General features: G+C 36.2%; 1 protein-coding gene across 3 annotated transcripts; it reads left to right on the forward strand.

Moving 5' to 3' along the window:
* The first annotated feature begins 964 nt into the window (after positions 1-964).
* On the forward strand, positions 965-24079 carry LOC114316962 (protein REDUCED CHLOROPLAST COVERAGE 1). Of its 3 annotated transcripts, none has more exons than XM_028263667.2 (26): positions 965-1210; positions 2002-2108; positions 2216-2277; positions 3872-3964; positions 4687-4759; positions 4861-5187; positions 6334-6401; positions 6496-6627; positions 7385-7426; positions 7556-8080; positions 8193-8350; positions 8446-8977; positions 9077-9139; positions 9237-9338; positions 10492-10809; positions 11369-11461; positions 11577-11678; positions 11820-11924; positions 12905-13038; positions 13733-13916; positions 14730-14861; positions 15308-15420; positions 15547-15637; positions 16090-18465; positions 18689-18816; positions 23798-24079. In XM_028263667.2, exons 2-24 carry the CDS (start codon positions 2048-2050, stop codon positions 18247-18249), a joined length of 5670 nt encoding a protein of 1889 aa, XP_028119468.2. In that variant the 5' UTR covers positions 965-1210; positions 2002-2047; the 3' UTR covers positions 18250-18465; positions 18689-18816; positions 23798-24079. The 3 variants fall into 3 exon arrangements, with proteins under 3 accessions (XP_028119468.2, XP_028119470.2, XP_028119469.2); XM_028263669.2 differs by having other exon boundaries at positions 18741-18816; XM_028263668.2 differs by having other exon boundaries at positions 972-1210; positions 2048-2108.

Genomic DNA, 24079 nt, shown 5'->3' on the forward strand with positions numbered 1-24079 from the left:
CCACCACTACCACCACACCAACCGTTGCAACCGGTATCTCACCACCAGTACCACAACTACTAAAACATTAATTTTAAGGTCCCAATCAAATATAGGAAAACAATTTTAATTTTACCAAAAATATTTTTTGAAAACGTTTTCCACCAGAACGAACATAGCTTAGTAACTTTTAGAAAATTTTATCAAAAACAAGTAGCCAAAAAATTATTATTATTATTTGTATATTTTTAAAAAGGAAAAAGATTGGTAGCTCGAATCTGTGGCTCGAAAAATGGCTCGAATTCGAAGACAGAGACAGAGAGAAAGGAGAAAAGAGGAAGAGGGAAGAGGGAGAGAAGAGAGGAAGAAGAGAAAGAGGAGGAGAGAGGGAGAAAGAGAGAGGAGGAGAGGAGATCACCACCGCCGTCGCCTCGCCGCTGCCGGTCGTCGCAGCACCACCGCCGTCGCCTCCGGCCCCACCTCCGCCTCCTCCTCCCCTTGTGAATATGCCCCCTCCAGTCCTCCTCCTCCTCCTCCTTTCTCTTCTCCTTCTCTTCTTCTCCACCCTTCTTCTTTGTCTTCCTTCTACAACAAAAACACAGGAAAAAGAAAAAAAAAAAAAAAACAAAGACACCAAAACAACGTCGTTTTGGTGTTGAGCCACAGATTTGAGCCACAGATTCAAGCTACGTAGCGGGGTTGTTTTAAAAAATAAAACAAAAAACAAAATCACAAGTAACGTAATAAAAAAAATTGTATGATAAAGTTTGTGATTGAGAGATCAACAAGTGGTCCCCTACACAATCTCTATTTACCTGCAGTTATGCTGTGGAGCAGCATATAAAACTCATATGTTTGTATTTATGTGTGAAAATATTATTTATTTATATAAGTATTTTTAAATATCTTGAAGAAGATAATTACTGTATAAGGGCAGAAAATGCCACAAAATGTCATATAAGTCTGAGTTCTCTACTAAATCTCCACCCTTCCTTCCTTATCGTACCACCTCCCTCCTCCATATCTCTATCTTTCTCTATTTCTGGTGGATTATGAGAGAGAATAGAGAGAGAGCTTCAATTCAATCCTCTTTAATGGTGAACAAGTTCTCTTCCTTATCGACTCTCTGAACTCTCTCTCTCTCTCATACATCTTTATATGTTTGGCTCATATTTAATGCAGCATTAAAGATCCTTCTCTATCAATCCTTCATTATTATTGGAGTTCTCTGGTAATTCTTCTGAAGTAGTACTACTAGTCTTCTCTTGTCATTTTGATGCTTTTTCTTTGCATTCTTGGACCTTTCTTTTATTCATTTAGTGTGGTTCAGAGTCTTTACACCTTTGTTTTTCTGGGTATTTTTTTGAGTATTCGAAATACAGTTTATATTTTAGTCGACTCCTAAAGATGTGGAAAAGCGGAGCCGCTAATCTTGGGTATTGGATTTTAAGCCTTTAATTTTTCTTTTTCCCCAACTAGATACAATATCTAGGCTATGCCTAAAAATTGTACTTTTTGGTAACTTGGGTATCTGGAGCTTTGGGTACTTCAGTTACATACAATTTTCCATTTCCAACATACTAGATAATTACCGGAGTAGTCATACATATTTATAAAATAGTAGTTCTAATAGGAATTCTAATGAGGTGAAAGAGAGAGATATAGAAAAAGAGCTTTCTCTTCACATGGACACTCTTCACGTCGTTAGAACTGTATTAGAACTTTTAAATTAGAATTTTCAAACATTATTGTAATTACCATATACACGTCCTGAGGGTGGTCCCAATAGGGGCTATGCTAAAATTGTGTTTTCATTAATATAATACCCCGGTCAGTTCTTCAAGTACATACAGTTTTCTATCTCTCACATATCAAGTAATTACGGAACACGAGTTCTGAGTGACCCCAAGGGGCGGCTATGCTTATGCTTAAGAAACAATTTTGTTTTGCTTGTGCAAATCTTATCATGCATAATTTCAAAAATTAATGTGACTTAACATTTTTTTTTCCCTTCTGAAATAGACATAGTTGAGCTCTTGAAGTTTTAACTCACTTCATCGAGCTACAGATGGCACCAAAGAATGGCCGTGGGAAGTCAAAAGCGGATAAGAAGAAGAAAGAGGAGAAGGGTATGGCTTTGTGATTGAGAACAATCTTTTTGATGAATATTCAATATTTATACCATTGATGTTCTTGTATAACTACTTTTTAATTTCTTTGCTTCATGAATTTGCAGTTCTTCCCCTCGTAATTGATGTAACTGTGAAGCTTCCGGATGAGACTCATGTTGTTTTGAAGGTCTGGCACTCTGAATTCATTGCTCTTTTTCATTTTCTTGTTTTCAGAAAACAAAACAACCGAAATATTAAAAAAACATTCATCATTTTCATATACTTTCTATTTTTTGTGTGGAAATAATTTTTAAAAATAATTTCTTGAAAAAAGTGGGTTATTTTGTGAATTGTTTTTCCTAAAACATTAAGACAAACTTGAAGCAATATATTCATATTTTTTTCTAGTAATGCTTGCTATATCTTGCAAAGAGTGGTTTGTGGACTTATTGTGTGCATTTTCACTTCTTTTTAATTTTAATTTTTTTTTTAACTACTTCAATTTTTTATGGCATTTTTATGCTTTATATCCTTTTGCATACTTCATCTTTCACTTTCTTCTACTATTCAAAGTCTTCTTGTTGGCTCAAATTGATTGTGGTGGAGAAAACAACAAAGTTAGGAGCAGTAGAATATGAATTGTTTTGATGAACCAATGCAAGGCAATTGTCAAAGTTTATTTAATTGTAAAAATAAAAATCTAACTTGCGTCGTGTCTTTCACATTGTCAACATGTTTTGGTATCAAATTGGTGCATATGGTACACACTATTTGTCAAAGTTTATTTAATTGTAAAAATAAAAATCTAACTTGCGTCGTGTCTTTCACATTGTCAACATGTTTTGGTATCAAATTGGTGCATATGGTACACACTATGCAATTGAGTGGTCATTAATAATTGCGTAAGAGACCAGTAATTGGTCAAATTTTAAAATTATTGACAATTGAAATTGTCATATTTTTATAATCGTTTCTATTTTTTCATATGTTTGGAATCCAAACTTTGTTGAGTTGAAAATTATTATTCTTATTATTCTTTCATATATATATATATATATATATATTTAAAAAAATTGAAAATAAAAAATCATTAATAGCATATGGGAAAATATAGAGCTTACCTTCTAATTTTTTTTTATCATAAAGTGAAATTTTTTATAAAAATATGAAATTAAAGTTACAAGAAGACAAAATGCATCGAGAGAGATTTGGAAAATACGATCTATCTCTACTGCTATTCGCATCCACACAACCAACCTCTTAATCTTACGATTTTTAAATTATAAATAATAAAAGAAAAAAAGTTAAAAGTAATTCTTAATTACACTACACTCAATGCTAAGAAACTCCAAAGTTAATAAATCTCCACACTACTTGTCTCCCATGCCTTGCCCATATCTCCCAAGGCACAACGTTGTGTCTGCCACGCCTGTCGCCTTCCATGGCCGAGGGGTTGAAACATCGAACACTCCCATGACCAAAACATCACCCTCCACGACCGAACACCGTTGGCCGAACACACCCATAATTAATGTTGTGTATTAGTGTTTTTTATTATTCAGGGTTATTTTAAGAGGTTGGTTAAAAATTAATTTTTTTTTTTATTTTTTTTTTATTTTTAAAAAAAATAATGTGTAGAGAAATGATACAATGTAAAATAAATTAAAAGTTGGCTTTTGATTTTTAACCATATTTCTAAAAGTGGCCTTAAACAATTAAGGACCATAATGTGATACAATTAAATACTATGTTGAATGTGACACAATTGTGACTTTGGACAGGGAATATCAACAGACAGGATCATTGATGTTCGTCGGCTATTGTCTGTGAACACAATTACTTGTAGTATCACCAATTTTTCATTATCCCATGAGGTAATTCTAGTAATAATGTCGAATTATCTATGCTTTTTCAATAATTTAGCAAAGGATAATGTTATAGAAATAAAATTTCTATCTAAAAAAAAAAAAAAATTATATGAAATAATATAATTTCATTTTAAGTCAAAACATTAATTATGTTGACTTAGAATTATAAAAATAACATTATCATACTTTTATATTAATAAAATTGTTCACAAATCATTTTTCTTTAACAAATGCCTAATTTTTTAACTAGTTCTTTTTATCATTTTTGGAGAATATCATTAAAAAAAATTATTTGGAAGCACTAAATTTATTTTGGAGAAATTACAAGAACAAATCTTAGACTTTGATCACTGTAACAAAATAAATTTTTAATTTTATCAATTTAAATTATAATTTTTTTTAATCTAAATCATTTGTTGTCTCTTTAAGTAAAACGATGAAAAAAATGATATTTTAACTGTTAAACTCAATATAGGCATACATATAATCTCTAAAATACTATTTGAATTTAATTATTAAAATATCATTTTTTTCATTGATTTTATTTAATGAAAATACACAAATAATTTAAATTGAAACAAATTAAAAAAATTAGAGTTTAAATTAATAAAAAAAAGGATCAAACCCCTATATTTATTTAATTTTTTTGTGATTTTTTCATTTATTGCTATCATTTAATTTTAATTCCCAAATTTACCCTTCTTATTTTGCCCAATTTACCAAAACAGATAAGAGGACCGCGATTAAAAGATACGGTCGATGTCGCCGCACTCAAACCATACGTGCTCGCTCTAATAGAAGGTATATCCAACCCTCAATACGACATCGTTTATCTTCTGTACTACGACAATAGTGTGAAATCTCATTTATACCCTCAATCTTTTTGCTTATTCTCTGAGCAGAGGACTACGATGAAGAGAGCGCCACGGCGCACGTTAGAAGGGTGCTGGACATTGTGGCTTGCACGACGAGCTTCGGTCCGTCGGCGATCAAGGAATCTAATGCCGAGTCCGGTAAGAATGCGCGGGGTGCGCAGGATACCAAGGCGGCGAAGAAGTCCGGCAAGTCTCCGGCGAACAACAAGAAGTCATCATCGCCACCGTCAACGCCGCCGCAGTCTCCGAAAGATGTGTCGGTGGAGGGAGAGGGAGAGATGAGCAATTCGTGCCCTAAGCTGGGTAGCTTCTACGAGTTCTTCTCTCTCTCTCATCTCACACCCCCTCTCCAATGTAATCTCTCTCTCTCGCTCTCTAGGTTACATTAGCCAGTTTCAGTTAATTGTGAGTTTTATAATCAATCTATATTTGATTCAGGTGATTGTGTGGTGTGATTAGAGTTTTAAACGAGCCGAGTCAAATCAAATTGTAGTTTGTTCAACCTTTATTTGAAACCTTAACGAGTTTCAAAATTTGTTCATCCTTGTCAAGCTTTAATTGAGCCGATCACAGGCCGAGCTTGATTAGGTTGATTTTTATAAAAACAATGATAGTAGAGTTCTAATTTTGTAACTCTAAATAGAACTCTAATTATGTGACAAGAGAATAAAAAAAAAAATAAAAAAAACAAAATCACAGGTACATACCTCACATCACATGTGGGCTTTACTCTTTACCACATCGCCAGAGCCCGTTTTAAAGTTCTAAAATTAGTACTCTCAATCTTTATTCTTTTTAAAATGGCTATGGGTAATAAATTATTCAAATTTAGTTTAAAAACTTTAATGATTTTAAAATGTATGCAAACTTGATTTGTTTATGTAACAAGTTAATATTAAAGCGTTTTTAACAAGCTGAATACGAGTCGGTCTTAGTTTGGTTCGTTTTACACTCTAGTTGTGATTCTTCGTCTGACAAGTGATGATTTTAGTAAAAAAGTCAAAATGTCACTAAAAAAAATCAAAAAAGCTAACAATTTATATAAAAAAGTCAAAGATTTCATTTTCTCTCTACTTTTTGCATATCTTTTCGTAAAAAATTAAAAAGTCATCCTAAACATATTAGCTTTTTTTATATCATATTACAGCCAAAAAATTAAAAAATTATTAAAAAAATCTATTCCCCAACGAGGCCGAGTAAGAATGTTTGACATCATATAATTGTAAACATGGGTTTTAATGCATCAAATTTATTGAAAAACATAAATCAGGTGAAAACTAACGGTGCATTTGGTTGAGAGATTTGAGAAAGGATTTGGAAAGGAAAAGGGAAAAGGAAAAAGTGTTTGTTCACATTTTAGCTACTTTTTCCAAATTCCTTTCTAAATCCTCAAACCAAACATAGCGTAAAAGAATTACTTCTAGTTTCATATTCTTTTTGAATGAGGAAATTTGTGCTAGAAATAAAGGTGTGCACTTATTGGACATCCGAATGTTGTAGTTATAAGGAGATCAACAAGACAACATGATGATGAGATTTTAGTGGATGATCATCTTTTCTCCCTCGAAGTAAGAGCCTCTAGAACTATTTTGTTCTGTATTTGCTATTAATATGACATGTAGTGTCTTTTAAATCACGGTGAGATGCGCTGTTGATGGGCAGGTGAAGCTCTGCAATGGAAAGCTGTTTCTTGTTGAAGCGTGCAGAAAAGGATTCTATAGTGTTGGGAAGCAGCAGATTCTTTGTCACAACCTTGTTGATTTGTTACGACAACTTAGTAGAGCTTTTGATAATGTGAGATTTGCAGACACGTTCATTTTGGGTTCATATCTTGTTTTGTGTTTGTTGATATTGTTCCATTACATCTTGGATTGCTTACATTTTTCACATGCCGCAACTTGATTGATGCTTTATTTAAAAGCATGATAAACATGGTTTCTTTGGTTGTTTGCTGGAATCAAGTACTATTAAAACTCATGCTATGTTTACTTCATTAGAATGAAATGGATTGCTCATTCCTTAATCTCTTTACTGAATAACAATTTATTTACAATGGTGAATGATGATTGAATTTGCCATGTATTTTTCATCATTTTTGTAGTGATCTAAGCATGAGAATGGACATTCTAATGGAATGATCATTCCATTCCACCTCCATTCCAATAAACCAATACTACATTAGATTTTCCGCTACGTGTGTTTGAGATGCAAGTGTTGGTCTTCCTCATCGAGATATGCAACCTTTTTCAAAGTGGAAATTGGTGATGGTGGTAGGATCTTTGGCAGATGCTATGTTGATTTCTTAGCTGCTTCGGCAAAATTTAATGTGTAATATGTGAATGCAATTGATGAATTATTGATATATACATCCTGCATGTGAAGTTAATTAGTTGTATAAGCAAAGAAATTCATTTTGGGTTTATTAACCTGTTTTATCATTCAGAACCAGAACATAAGATATACTTCTCAACATTCCCTTCTAGCCTCATGCCCTCCGTTGATTTGTCAAAAATCTTGTTGAAGGTTTAACGCTACTTATTTCTCATTTCAGGCCTATGACGACCTCATGAAAGCATTCTCAGAACGAAACAAGGTAAACAACCATTGCCATGAATTTATTTTCCAACCCAAACTTCATTAAAAACCTAAATTTCCATAAGTTAATTCTTCTGAATTCTTGGATTTTATACATTTTAACCAATTTCTTTGTATCTTGCTGCAGTTTGGGAATCTTCCCTACGGCTTCAGAGCCAACACATGGCTCATCCCTCCCATTGCAGCACAATCACCATCGATATTCCCTCTTCTTCCTGTCGAGGATGAAGCATGGGGAGGAAATGGCGGTGGCCTGGGCCGAGATGGCAAAAGCGAGTTATTACCTTGGGCTAACGAGTTTTGGTCTCTTTCATCTATGCCTTGTAAGACAGCAGAGGAGAGGCAGATCAGAGATAGAAAAGCTTTCCTTCTTCACAGCCTATTTGTAGATGTTGCCATTTTCAGAGCAATTTCAGCTGTGCGGCATGTAATGGGAAGATCAGAATTGACCCATCCAGTCGCAAACTGTGAAATCATTTATAGTGAGAAAATAGGGGACTTGAGCGTCACTGTCATGAAAGATTCTTCAAGTGCAAGTTCTAAAGTAGATACTAAGATAGATGGAATTCAAGCAATTGTATCAGATGAAAAGAATTTAGTAGAAAGAAACCTACTGAAAGGAATCACTGCAGATGAAAACACTGCTGCCCAGGTAAGACAGCATACAAAAAATGAGATTTTATCCAAAATTTGGACCGTCTTCTATTCATATTGAATTGGTTTACGCTAACATGGTTGAAGAACATTAAACAATTTGAGTGCAGGACATTGCCACTCTAGGTGTTGTTAATGTGAGATACTGTGGTTACATTGCTGTAGTTAAAGTTGAGGGGGAAGACAATGTCAAAATGAGTTCTCCATCACAAAGCTCTGAATTTCTTGATCAGCCAGAAGGCGGTGCCAATGCCCTCAATATTAACAGGTTTTCATTGTGGAGCTTAGTACATGCTCTTTTGATTTTTTTCTTTTCTTTTCTGTTTCTTGACTAAATTATTCTTATATCCTTGTGTTTTACAGTTTAAGATTTCTTCTTCACAAACAAGCAGTTTCAGAAGACATCAGAGCAGCACCAAATTCACAAACTTTGGAATGTGAAGAGCTCAATTCTTCCCAAGTTTTTGTGGAGAGATTATTGGAAAAAAGTCTTGCTAAGCTTCAGGAAGAGGAAGTAGAAGGGGACATATTTGTGAGGTGGGAACTTGGAGCCTGCTGGATTCAACATTTGCAAGATCAAAAAAACACGGAAAAGGATAAGAAACCATCGAGTGAGAAGCCCAAAAAAGAGATGAAGGTTGAGGGACTTGGAACACCTCTTAAATCCCTTAAGAACAGCAAGAAGAATTCAGATGGAAGTAATATGAAACTACAGTCCGATAGCTCAAATTCTGCTGTAGTTGTTGTCAATGGGGAAGCAGAAAATGCCATATCACCTTCTCTACAATCTCAGCTAGAGACAAATGCCAATGAAAATGAACTTGTCCTAAGGAGGTTGTTGTCTGATGCTGCTTTTACTCGTTTAAAAAATTCGGAAACTAGTCTTCATTGCAAGGTAGTGTTTTGTAATTATCATTGAGGTTCAGGATTCTCCCTCTCTCTCTCTCTCCCCTTGCAGTGTAGCTCATACTGACCTAGCGCGTTTTATTGATAGTCTGTCCAAGAGCTAACTGACTTGTCTCAGAAATATTACAATGAAGTTGCTCTTCCAAAACTGGTAATTAAAAAACACTTTGATCAAAATTCTGATCCATCTGATACATGCACATTTCAATTTTATGATGCAATTTCTAGCATTTGATTATTTGATGCAGGTTGCAGATTTTGGTTCCTTGGAACTCTCACCAGTTGATGGTCGGACTCTGACTGATTTCATGCATACCAGAGGACTTCGAATGCGTTCCTTGGGACAAGTGGTAATTACCTTATGGTTATACAGGCTTTTAATTCCTTTATACGTGTCATGTACATTTTTATCTGCTATCCACGTAACATAGGCGACATTTCTATCTTATAATCTGTTGGATACATCATTTGTTCAAAGTTTGACACTTGTGTATGTACCCATGGTAATATTCCTCTGTTTGTAAAGCGTCTTTTATCCGTCCATGTTGACCGAAGTTACCAGATAAGGCTAACATCAAAACCATGTAGTGTCATCATCACCCATGTTTATTTATAGGATAAATTACTAATAGGTCCCTAATAGTTGGACTTAATTTCCATTAAGTCCTATTGAAAGTTAGTCTTAGTAAAATTGTTGCTAAAAATAAATTTTTGTGACGATTTTTTACATGTCGCTAAAAATTAACAATTAGTGATTTTTTTTGGTCACATTTTTTTATAAATTGTTGCTAAAACTTATAATCAGTGACTTTTTTGTGATGAATTTTTCAATCTGTCACTGAAAGTTGAAAATTAGTGATATTTTTTTGTGACAAGTTTTTCAAACTGTTGCTAAAAATTAACAAATGTTTTTTAATAGTGTTTGATGGAAAACACCGTTAATTATCACAAGATCTATTGGATAATAAGTCCACCTATTAGGACCTATACGTAAGTCCTCCTTATGTATAAGCATAAAATAACTCCTGTAATTCCTTTCCGGTGTTTTTTAACATAAACATCCACAATAATCTAGATAATGTTGTATTTTATTTAAAAAAGATGCAATCATTGATTGTCGGTTCATTTTATTTTTCTAAAGATCTACTACATTATCTATTTCAATTTTTCTTTACATTGGTAAAATTTCAAGGATATTTTCTGAAAATGATAACATATAGTTTTTGTCAATTTATCAGCCTGTTAAGTCAATGTCTTCAACTGAGAAGTGCAAAGCATAGGATTTTAGTGCTTCTCTTGGTTGCTCTGTTCACATAACTTTCAGCTTTCTTTTCCCATTGCAACTAGTCAACTTACAATGTATCCTTCATTAATTGGTTAGGATTATATGATTCTTAGTTATGAGCTGAGAAAATAAGAACTATAATTTGAAACTACAAAATGTACTACATGTTGGTCATTCCAAATTGATTGATCATTGGTATTTCCTTTTTGCTTGGCCAGGTTAAGCTTTCAGACAAGTTATCACATGTGCAGTCTCTCTGTATTCATGAGATGATAGTACGAGCTTTTAAGCACATTCTGCAGACAGTGATTGCCGCTGTTGTTAATACTGAGGAAATTGCTGTGGCCATTGCTGCTACATTAAATCTGATGCTTGGAGTTCCTGAAAATGGGCAATTAAATCAATCCTGTAACATTCATTCTCTTGTCTGGAGATGGCTGGAAGTATTTTTGAAGAAGAGATATGAATGGGATCTCAGCAGCTTAAACTACAAAGATGTGAGGAAATTTGCAATTCTCCGTGGCTTATGCCATAAGGTACTTGAAATTGGCCTCTTAAGTTCCAAACTTTTGGTAATGGCCTGCATTTTTTTTTGCTGATTTCAATGCATTTTTAAAAGAAGTTATCCTCACCCATTTTTGAGACACATAAATCTCTATTAATAACCATGACTAGTGCCTCGTCAAGAAATACATTTAAGATGGTTTGAAAGGTAGACTGTTGGAGGCTGCCATTCAACTGGTTAAACTGAGAATTGTCTCATTTTTTTAGTTAAGTGGCCTTTGAATTGTGTGTTAAGATCTTCACATCGCATGCTTTGTCTATCCAATCAAATTAATTTAGGCCAGTCAGATCTCCTTGTTAACAGTTAGCAATGGACATATCACATATTTCTTGATAGCATGGAGTACTCATCATTGTCCGTGACTCCTTTTGAGAAGAGCTCTCATTTGGAAAAATTGTAAATATATGCAAAGAAACTGATGTATTTATTGACTATTTTTATGTGTAAAAGAATTTTTGTATGATATTGTAGGTCCTGTAGTAGTTAATGGAACATAAACAATGACAAATTGCTTTTTGTTTCTGTAATAGGTGGGTATTGAACTGGTTCCCAGAGACTATGACATGAATTCTCCAAAGCCTTTCCGGAAAGTCGACATTGTCAGTCTAGTACCAGTGCATAAGGTGATGCAGTACACCATGTCACTTGGTAGAATAATGACACATTCTAGTCTAATTTGTCATCTATGAATTTGGCACTGCTTCAGTATAAACTTTTGCATTCTCCGTTTCTTTGCAGCAAGCAGCATGCTCATCTGCAGATGGACGACAGCTCTTGGAATCATCAAAAACAGCTTTAGATAAGGGAAAACTTGAAGATGCAGTCAGTTATGGGGCAAAGGTATTTGATATCCAAAATCATGTGATCTATTCCCTTTGGGTATATCAAAAAGTATTTAGGTCCTTCAACAAATCTGTTCCTGTGGCCTATCATCTGGGTAAATTGGTATATTATGTGGCTGTACTTCTATGATGTTTTCAGGCTCTTGCAAAGCTGGTAGCAGTTTGTGGTCCCTACCATCGAATGACAGCAGGAGCTTATAGCCTTCTTGCTGTGGTTTTGTATCACACGGGAGACTTCAATCAGGTTTTTCATCCATTCTTGTTTTTGGTGTTGCTGGCCATCTTTGAAACAGAATGAAGTATTTGCCAACTTTATCATAATACTATTGGCCCATTTCTGGGAATTGTAACTGCTGTCCATTTTAATTTTAATGTTAATTGAACATCTCTTGTAGAGGAGAAAATATAATGCAATCCTCTAAGGAAAAGAAGATTAAAATGACAAGAAGGGGAATCCGAGAGTGAGTAAGCTAAAATGTAGCTCGTCAGCCAAAAAAATAAATAGCTAAGAGAGAAAGAGAGAGAGAGCTCCCCCCAAAAAAGTGGTATTCTTTGCTTGGACGACTGCACATGAAGTTATTTTAACTATTGATAATCTGAGTAGGGGTAAATTTTTGTGGTGTTTTCATATTAAAAATTTTCATATCAAAAAAAGAAAAGGGAGAGGGAGAAAGCTTCTGTAGAGTCTAAAAGTCGTTGAATACATAAGGGAGGAAAAAAAACTGTTGAATACAAGCTAGAAGAACCTTTTTAAAAGATACTAGGGTTGCACTAAAATAGGGTTGCACTAAAAAAGGGATGAAGCCTTTATTTAAATCAGCAGACTACTGTTTTGTCTAGCGAAATAAAAGATAATTAAATGACCAATCTACCCTAAACTCAAATGACTCAAGACTATAATTAATTATTCAATATGCAAATAGAACACTAATTAAGACTCCAAAGCAACTAAAAAAACACACACCCAGTGACCCCACAAGCCGATTATCAGCTGATACCAGTAGTGTGGCTTCTCATATTGTTGTTCCTCAACCCACATGATCTGCATCAAAATCACTTGTGTTATGAACCATTTCTAGAAAATTTACCTACTAGATTTGCTGCCTAGATTTATATTTCCTGCCTAGGCATACAAACTTCAAATACTTCTATAGTTTTGACTTTTTGTATTTTATTAAAGTAGATATATCAAGATATAGTTAATTCATGTAGTCCCAATTACAGGCCACAATTTATCAGCAAAAAGCCTTGGATATTAATGAGAGAGAATTAGGACTTGATCATCCAGATACAATGAAGAGCTATGGGGATCTTGCTGTGTTCTATTACAGACTTCAGCATACAGAGCTAGCTCTTAAGTACGTTTTTGTCTTGTATCTTGTAGCATTGCGTTTAAAATTTACATGAAGTCTTCATGAAATTTTCACATTTGTGTATAATTATTTAGGTCGTATTGTTTACCGTTTATGTTGCTATTTTTGCTGCAATAAATCAGGTTGTGTATTTATTGTACTTGATACATGAGGTGGATTATGCTGCCAACCCCAAGAAATGTGCTTTTCCAATAAGCTTATTTAACCTCTTATCTGAAATTGCACAATATGGTAGAGTAAATGAACTCTTAGCTGTGGTTCGACATTAAAATTCTGATTTCCTTATCAAGTTTTGGTTTTGCCGCATGATCCTCCACATCAATCATCTGTTGTTCTTTTTTTCCTCTAAGCATATATATAACTTTCTCAAGGCTTTTTTTCTCTGTCCTCAGGCTCCTCCAATCTATGAAAAATCACATGTTCTTCCAAGTACTAATAAGCACCAATATTAGTCTTTTGAATGTGCTGAAGCATCTATGGGCTTGTAGCCCATTGCAAACTTTGTTGAGTTGAATATGGATATATTTTTTGAGTTTTAATTTTAATTTTGTGAATGCTTTCGGCAAAGGTTTGATATGAGATGCCAAGATTAAAATGTTATTCATGTTGATCCTTGCCTGTTTGTCATCAAGATGTTTTCATGCTTCTACTGAATGAAAATTTTTGTTGTCATTTTCAGATATGTAAAGCGTGCACTCTATCTGTTACATCTCACATGTGGCCCATCACATCCGAACACTGCTGCAACATACATCAATGTCGCTATGATGGAGGAAGGCCTGGGAAATGTGCATATTGCTCTTAGATATCTCCACAAAGCTCTGAAGTGTAACCAAAAGTTACTTGGCCCAGACCACATTCAGGTTTTTCTATATTGCTGATCTCCCTTTACTAATTTTATACAAGTATTTGATATACAATTTTAGCTATGAGTTGATTGTGCAACGAGATGAGATATTGAACTAGAACTAACTTAGAACACAGGTTGCTTCTCTATTCTGTAAACTAGGATACACTGCAAATGCACAAATTCTAGATTGTGGTCTGATTAGAGTTGGTAGTATTCACTTTGTTGATTAATATATCAATTTCTCATGTAGTAAATGTTCTCTTCAACCTGTCGAGCATAAAAATAAATTTTATCTTTAAAACACACACAACTGTGGCACTGCCCTGAGAGGCACATGCTGACCACATAAATATGGTGGTGCATGGTTTTACTGTAATATTATTTGATGATTTGCCTTGTAGCAGATGTAGGCATTTTCAAAAACTTCCCCCCCTTTTTTTGGGACAAATAGCTGAATTTGAACATTTGTTTGCCCAAGTTACTAAGGTCCTGGTTCTGCATTCCTAATTTTAACTTTCTGGCATCCTAGCATTTTATCAGTGGCAGAGTTACTATCACAAATTTATTTATTTATTTTTTTAAATAATCAGATTAATGGAATCTAGCTTGAAATCTTTAACCAAAGTTAGACAGTTTGGAGGATGCCAATTGTGCTTGGAAAGCATGATAATGCTTGCTAATTTTGGTTTACATCACTCTGATTATCAACTTGCATTCTTTGTTGTAAAGGCTATCTAGCTATTACAATATCCATGAGGACTGATAGGAGTTTTTAATTTTTTTTATACAATTGAGACCTAATTCTTTCTATTTTACTTCTTTCCAGACAGCCGCAAGTTACCATGCTATAGCAATTGCACTCTCATTGATGGAAGCTTACCCTTTGAGTGTTCAGCATGAGCAGACAACCTTGCAAATTCTCCGAGCTAAGCTGGGTCCAGATGATCTGCGAACGCAGGTATTCCTTTTTCATTGGTCCAACACAAACCAAAATATTGATTATTTACTTCTATTTCCCTCTTGGCTATTTTGCAATGCAAGTTATCATCGATCATATGTGGCTATAAACCCGTAAATCATAACTTGATGGTGCTAGCTATCCCACATTAATGTTTTCCATTGTCTTGATAAAAACATGGAAGTATGAAGAATTACAATTAGCTAGATCTTGGTTAGTTGATATCATTAGCATCACTTTGATGTTTAGCTTGGGTTTCATCAAGTGAATGTCTTGAATCAAAGACTTTGTGCACCAAATGGTTGGCAAGGATAATATTGTATATTTTTTTTCTGTTTCATTTTTTATTTTCAACTGAGTTAAAATTTTTTTAATTTTGTTTTATTCAGTTTTCTACTGTCTGCAAAAAAAAAAAAAAATGTGAACTTTGCATCTGAATGTCACAGGATGCCGCTGCTTGGCTTGAGTACTTTGAGTCCAAGGCTTTTGAACAGCAAGAAGCTGCACGGAATGGGACTCGAAAGCCTGATGCATCCATAGCCAGCAAAGGACATCTAAGGTATACCAACACTCTCCTGACAACATGAACCTCTTGGCCTACAAGGCCAGTGGTACTGGGCTATCTTTATGACTAAGTTTAGTTCTTACATATTTCTTTTTGCTGCACATTTATGTGTTTTGGCAGTGTGCCAGATTTGCTTGACTACATCAATCCAAGTCATGATGCCAAAGGCAAAGATGCTGTGGCCATAAGGAGGAAATCCTATATTATGAAGGTATGCTCATTCATCTCTATGGTTTACTGAAATTGTTTAAGGGCAAGATTAACATCTGACTATGAGATAGGGGATACAATAATTGGTTTCTTTTCAGTTTTCAATAATAATGTGGTGGTGTAAAGTATTTTCCATCTGCTTTTGAAGCTTTCTTATGGCCTATTCAATTGTTTGATGCTAAATTTAAATATATATAAACATATATATATATATATATATGTATGTACTGTTATATAAAAGCCTACACCTGAGTTTTTATAGCTTTTCACGATTTTTGGTTTTCCCAAAATACCCAGAACATGATAACTACCATGATCTAAACTGCTTCAATTCTCTTACATCTATATTGTTTTAAATAGCTGCCATATCTGTTTTAAATTTCACACACACTAGGGTGTGCCCACGCCACATCTACCATAAATATGTGAAACTAATCAAATTTTTGTTTGCAGATGAAGGAGAAATCTTACCAAAACTTCAGCTTTTTGAGTTCTGAGGAATCTCCAAAAGATACCCTCGAAGATTCTTCAGATGAAAAGAAACTAATTCCCGAACCCAAAGGTGACACAAATGTGAATGATGAAACTGCCTGTCCACCAGTTAAGCACGTGGACGAAGAAACTACTGAGAAGAAGCCAGTTCAGTTCAAACAGCTTGTGATGGATGAAACTGCTGCAGAAAATCCCATAGTTGCCGATAATGTTTTAGCCGAGCCACATGCTGAAGGAGAAGATGGGTGGCAGCCTGTTCAAAAACCAAGATCGGCAGGCTCATATGGGCGACGACTAAGGCAGCGCCTAGCAACGGTCAGCAAGGTCTATGGTTATCCAAAAAATGATGTCGTTTCTGAATCGGATTATGCTAAACTGAAGAGTAACTACCAAAATACTAGGTATTACCTTCTAAAGAAGCGAACGGTGTCTCCGGGAAATTATGCAGATTACCACACAGCGAAGAGTCCCTCCCCGAGTACCAAATTTGGGAGAAGAATAGTCAAAACTGTAACATATAGAGTCAAGTCCGTACCTTCATCTACTAAAGATGCTGCAACAGAGGTCTCCAGAAATGTAGGCGAGGCATTCAGATCTCAATCGGAACCTGGTCCGGTATCTGCAACAAAGGAAGTTGGACAAACATCCCAGAAAAGTTCGATAGTTAGCCTTGGAAAATCTCCTTCGTACAAGGAAGTTGCGCTGGCCCCACCAGGTACTATTTCTATGTTGCAAGTTAGGGAGTCCCAGAACGATATTCCCGACAACAAAGAGCTGAGTGTTGTAAAACGTGGGTTGGAAACAAATGAAGCAAAAGAAAATGCCAACACAATAAGAGAGGCTGAAAATATAACAGAAGAGAAATTTGAGAATTTGGAGTTAGATTCCAAAGATGACTCGAGCGGTGGAGTTGAATCTGTTCACAAGAAGGAAGAAAATGAGTTGAACAATGTGGTGGGGGATAAAGATTCGGAGATTGAGTCTGCAAGTGAGGAAGTGGTTCAAGTGATTGCTGAAGTGGTTGATCAACCACTTGATCAAGTGGTTCATGAGAGCATTCAAGCCGATGACATTCCAAATTCAATTGATGTTCCCAAAGTTGAGATATGTGAAAACAATGCATCTAGTGGCCCCAAATCTGACAATAATTCAAATTCTGCCCTGCATGTATTTGAGGAGTTAAAGGAAAGATCAGGCGATCCTCGGGAATTTCCCAACAAGAAGTTGTCGGCATCGGCCGCTCCATTCAACCCATCACCCTGTGTTGTACGTGCCGCACCGGTGGCAATGAACATTACGCTCCCTTCTCGCCCCGGTGCTGTTCAAGCTGTTGGCCCTTGGCCACCGATGAACATGACTCTTCACCCTGGAACTCCTACGGTCTTACCCACTGTTAGTCCAATGTGCTCCTCCCCACATCACCCATACCCGTCACCTCCACCAACCCCAAACATGATACACTCATTGCCATTTTTGTACCCTCCCTATACTCAACCCCAAGCTGTGCCTCCCACTACCTTTCCTATGACTAGCAGTCCATTTCATCCCAATCATTTTGCTTGGCAATGTAATATGAACCCTAATGAATACATGCCTAGTACTGTTTGGCCTGGCCTCCACCGAATGGAGTTCCCTGTCTCGCCAACTGTTGTTGAACCAATTGCTAATCCCATTTTGGAGGCAAAGGAACAATTTGACAATTCTGAGAACCCGAGTTTGGCTCCAACCTTACCAGTGGATGTTACCAATGGGGATGAAGCTAAGAAAGAATTGAATCTTCCAGCATCAGAGGCAGTGGAAAACACAAATGAAGTGGCTCTGATTATATCAGAAAACAAGAAAGAAATTGTTGGTTCAAATTCAATTAGCGTTCTAAGTTCTGGGAATGAACTGAATCACTGTAACACTCTTGATGATAATTCTGGAAGCAGTTGCAATAATCAGGTGTCAAGACACCCTTGGAAAATTGATAGCGAGAAAACCCTCAACATTTTGATCAAGGGAAGAAGAAACCGAAAGCAGACCTTGCGAATGCCAATAAGTTTGCTCAAGAGACCGTACAGTTCACAGCCTTTCAAAGTTGTATATAGCAGAGTGGTCCGAGAGAGCGAAGCTCGCTAGTTTTCCAGCTTTTCTTCAAATGAAAACAGTACAGCTAGTGCCAAGTAGGGCAATTTTTTTTGCTGTTACCGGTTAAGAATATCAGGATGGTCAAGAGAGAGTCGAAGATATACTCCTTTATTGTATACAGTTAAGATGATAGTACCTTCTAGTTTCCAGCATTCAACTAGTTTCAAATTTCCTTGATATGTTACACCACTTCATGGACAAATGCAGGTTAGTTCCCTACAAGCAAAGCCTATTCCTTAATATTGTTTTAAATGTTTTCTTCTATTCTTAAGGAAACAATTTTCTGTTTGTTTTCGTTTTCCAAATCTATTTTCTGAAAAACACTAAAAACTAATTTGGTGAAAAATAGTGAAAAATTCAAAAGCACTAGAATGTCCATCACTAATGTTAGTTATGAGAAGAGAATAATAACAATAGAACTTTATTGCAGAATACTATGATCTCCTAACCTACTATACCAACATATCATGACCAACATGCAGCTGCACAATGTACAAAAATTTCTCACTGCAAATAAACTGTCAATGGAGGAACTCTGGACTGTCTTTTTAACATCAGGTACTACTATATTGGTATTCCACTCCAGTATTTTTCTCCAGTAAATATCCCAGAAAATAATAAGAAAATACATAATTAAGAGGTGATTTTATAATTTCATATAAAGTAAGTGGATGTAAACTGTTACCTTTGCTATCTTTCCTCACTTGGCATGTTTCTGTCTTATTTCTCTCTTTCGCCCTCTTTCTTCCCTATCTAGGAACTTTCTTTGTCTCTTCAGATGGATTAAAGGCTCTGTTGGTTGTAGCTTATTGGAACTGCTTATAGCTCTTTTTCTTGTTTTATTTTGAAAATCATTGGTGTTTGGTGTCACTTCTACTTACATTTAGAATTTAGTTTAAATAAGCTGAAAAAAGTTGATTATCTAGAAGTTAGAGGACGGGTGTTTTTAGTTTTTTCTTTGTGATTATCAACTTTCAACGTAGGAAAAGTTGCACCAAACAGCATAAAAGGCTTGGTCATCCAATGTGTACCTTATCCTAGTTAATACTGACATACCCTATTATCAGAATCTTACGATTCGCGATTTGATTTACGATTTGATTTGCAATTTTTGCAAAATCGATACGAATCTAAGGACGAATCTAAGGGTGAATCTATTTTTGAAGTGAATCTCTAGTGAATCGCATGGCTCACAATCGATTCACGATTCGATTCATTTTTTACGATTCATGCAATTTTTAAAATTATTGTGTCCGACATATTTTCGACGCTATTTTTCCTCTATCTTTTTAGTAAAAATGACATTATACAACTTCTAATAGTGTTTAATACCAAAATAATCAGCATATATAAATGATTTGTTGTTATTTTAATAATCATGAAGTTTTTAATAGGATTTAATTAGATTTAGTCAGACCCAACATATTTTTAACTTTTCTTCTCATTTTTTTTTTCCCTTTAAAAAATCGTAATATATCTTCTAAAGATGTTTAAGATTAAAATTACACTATGAATTATCTATTGCTATTTTATTAAATTAAATATTACATCTATGAGGTCAGTTATACTTTTTAAAATATTTTAGACTTTAAAAAAAAAGATTCTAAATGATTCTTTCTTATTATTTGCTCACTGTTACTTAGAAAAGTATGTATGCTTATTGTCCAAATATCAATATCGTTAATTATTGTTACTTTAGAAATTGATAGTTTGTCTATTTGGTTATTATTTTTATTAAGAATGGTTGATAAGAAATATCTAAAAAAGAAAAAAAAGGTAAGATGTTGATCTTACATAGGAACGTTTGTTAACTTCTTACTTATTAAACTACGTGATTATTATTCAAAATAACATTTTTATTGATTTAAGTTTATATTTATAAGATATATTTAACATCTAAATGTGTAAATATATGTTTTTAAATAATTTAGAAGAAGTTACTGAATCTTTACGATTCACAATTCGATTCGATTCGATTCGATTCGCGATTCGGTACGAGACTATTTCGATTCACGATACGAATCCCGATTTGACAATTATGCTGACATACAAGGCAAGTAATACACCTAAACCTACTCCACTACACACTCCACTTCACCTACTACACCACTCCACCTCCACTTCACCTACTCCACTACACACTCCACTTCACCTACTCCACCACTCCACCTCCACTTCACATCTCCATCTCCTATATAATGTACATACAATACATCAAAATATAAATAAATCAATAATACATAAATTCTAACATGGTATCAGAGCAGGTTTAGAACCTAATATTTTCGCTTCACCGGCGGGCGGCAACCTCACCTTAGCCGTCCGCCGGACCTCAATCTATTCCGCTTATTTTCTACACATACCTTCCCATCCTTGTCCAAATCTTCTCTCTCTCTTTCTAGTTCTGCCAAATCTGTAAAATTCCTATCAGTGCTTTTGCTATACCTCATTCAATACCCATCTTGTTTTTCCTTTCTTTGCTTCCAAAAAACAAAATAAAAAGTGACCTGGGTTACGGAAAGAGACGTCTCAAAGAAAGATCTGCCAAAAATTTTAGAGCAAATCGAAGACAATGTTGCCTTAGAAGCAAGCAGAGGAAGCCATAGTCTCCAACCCCAACAACGAGACAGAACATGATGGTGCCAAGGAAGAAGACAACAAGCATGAAGAAGACCAGTCCATTTTCCGTGTCAAGAACCTCCTTTGGCATGGCGGTTCTGCTTGGGACGCTTGGTTTAGCTGTGCTTCCAATCAAGTAGCTCAAGTTCTGTTGACATTGCCCTACTCTCTCTCCTCTCTCTCCAGCTGGAACATCTCCACCAGCCACTGCACATGGTCCGGCGTCCCGTGCGACGCTTTCCGTCACGTGAGCTCCCTCGACCTCTCCGGCCTAAACCTCACCGGTACTCTCTCCTCCTCCATCGGCCACCTCCGGTTCCTCCTCAACCTCACCGTCACCATGGTATCAGAAAAGCACCACCGAGGAGGTCGAGAAGACTAGCAGGAGCAGTGGTGACGGTGTAGCATTTGTGAAGGTTTCCATGGATGGCGCACCTTACCTTCGAAAGGTGGATCTGAAGATGTACAAGAGCTACCAAGAACTTTCCAACCCGCAGGCTGCTCTCTCGACCCAATCTCCAAATACACTCATCATCTCTCTTTTTTCCACAGGTTCAGTCCCTCAACCCACTCTCTCTCTCTCTTTTCCTTTTGGCAGTTTGAAAACACACTGCTCACTCTCTCTCTCTCTACTCAAAGACACCCATCACTATCTCCACTTACCCATCTCGTGTTCCCACTCTCTTCCACTTTCTTTTATTTTAATATATATATATATATATGTATATGTTTATTCTAATATCCTACTCCCACTATGTCCACTTTTGCAGACACCCATACCTCTTTTTCTTTTTCTTCTGAAGCAACTGCGTCCATCACCCACGTTGTTCCGTTTTCTTTATTTTATTTTATCTTTTCTTTTCCATTACCGAAAAAAAAAAAAAAAAAGCAGAAGAAGAAGAACTGCACACTAACCTCATTTTATTCCTGTCAGGGATCCAACCCCGATCACAATTTTACACAAAAAAAAAAAAAAAAAAAAAAAAAAAAACAAACAAACAAACAAACAAACAACACACCCACACCCATAGTGGGATTTTTCTTCTCTACTCTGCTGCATGTCTCTTCTTCTTGCCTCCGTCCTGGGAGGCCCTTGACGGTGTTGCCTCCGTGTTTCCCACTCCACTGGGCACGATCACTCCTCCTTGCTCCTCCACTACAGCATATGGCGGACCTCCAAATCGGAACATAACGGTGGCCTTCCGCTTCAGCTCCTTATTTTCCGCCTTTAGCACACTTATCTCTGCTCGCGCATCCTTATACATGCGTTGGAGCAGAGCCAGCTGGGTGTTTAACTGCTGCACCTCATTTGTCCTACTCTGCAGCCGGTGCGACAGGTTTGTGACCGCCGTCATGGTCTCCACACATGACTTCAAAGTATACTGATTGGCCTCAATATCAGTTTGCACCGCCATTTTTTGCTCCACCGACCGCATCGGAAAGTTCAACGGAGCAAAACCAGAGGCGCTTGGTTGAGGTTCACTGGCCACCGCACCAGTTATCTCTCTTGTTGACTCGTTGAGGTCGGGAAAGAGAGTGAGCAGACCACGGGACGAAGAGGCCATATTCTGGGTAGCTGAACGGGAAGATGAGGCCATGTTATGGGTTGCTGAGTGTTTCAGAGAAGGGTTGGTTACAGAATGGCAACAGAGTGTTCCAGAATCTCTTTCTCAGAAACGGAGGAGTTTTTTCAAAGGACTTTCGGCGGTTTCAGACTGGTTTGCACAGCCTCCGCCTCAACCTTGGTTAAATAGCCGAGGTAGACACGCGCATCATGCGCCTCTCGGCGCTCGCCGACAACATGGGCGCTCCTTTTGATAGGCACGCCTTTTGATGGCACGCCTTTTTATGGATTGGGCACGCCTTTTGATGGCACGCCTTTTGAAAAATTGGGCACACCTTTTGAGGGTGCGACTTTTTAGGGGTCCGACAAGACTCTGTAAACTGTCCCGACATTGATTCCGGTTCGCTCCTTTAAAGGGTCCGACAAGACTCTGTAAACTGTCCCGACATTGATTCCGGTTAGTTTCTATAAGGGTCCAGCAAGACTCCGTAAACTGTCACAACAACTGTCACAACAGTGTCTGTTACAACGGTCCGACATGACCCCGTAAACTGTCTTCTACATCGGTCCGACATGACCCCGTAAACTGTCTTCTACATCGGTCTGACACGACCACACAGTGTCTGCTACAACGGTCCGACATGACCCTGTAAACTGTCTGCTACAACGGTCCGACATGACCCCATAAACTGTCTGCTACATCGGTCTGACACGACCATACCGTGTCTCCTATCCTGTTTTATTTTATTTATCAGTTTACTTTCCTGTTTTGTTACTCTCTTCAAACTCAAGTTGGTTAGTTCCTATCCTCCTTGAGTTTGAGGGGGGCTGTTAATGTACACCTAAACCTACTCCACTACACACTCCACTTCACCTACTACACCACTCCACCTCCACTTCACCTACTCCACTACACACTCCACTTCACCTACTCCACCACTCCACCTCCACTTCACATCTCCATCTCCTATATAATGTACATACAATACATCAAAATATAAATAAATCAATAATACATAAATTCTAACAAGTTTCCTATAGAATTATCTGATAAAAATGGTCTCAATTCTAAGTAAAGCTTTCTGTTGAGTCGTGTTGAGTTGAATAGAATCTTAGAATGTAGCATGTCAAAGTTTAGATTGCACAAAATTACCTCAAAAACTAGTCAGCTAGAAACAACTGCTTCATTGTTGCCTCGCACTAAAAACATCATCCTTGATTTTTTGGTTTTTCTTTTTGTTGCTCAGTACATCCTTGATTGTTTTTACGGCTACGTAAATCATTTGGCTCTTCTACTTCTTGTAATTTAGCTTTTCATATTGCAGTTGGCTGATGCATGGTTTGCCTGATGTGCAGGTTCACAACAGAAAATTTACTTTTGGGATTTGAAAGGTCTTTTTAGGCGGGGATGACTCTGATTCATAGTTTAGTTAGGAAGTTTTGATGTTTTTGTTCTTGACAATGAAAAACTGAGTTATTTTATTTCGGATGATCAATTTCATTTAATTGTATATGACATCGAATAATCTTTTCTTTTTTTGATAGCATGTTGGTTATTGACATAATCCATCCGCAAGTTGACTAACCTGTTTCATTATTCGGGTCAAAATCCTAATATCATTTTTATACATTGTGTCA

The sequence above is a fragment of the Camellia sinensis genome, chromosome 2 (genome assembly GCF_055761805.1).
Source record: "Camellia sinensis isolate YWXY chromosome 2, ASM5576180v1, whole genome shotgun sequence".
In the NCBI taxonomy this organism is placed as follows: domain Eukaryota; kingdom Viridiplantae; phylum Streptophyta; class Magnoliopsida; order Ericales; family Theaceae; genus Camellia; species Camellia sinensis.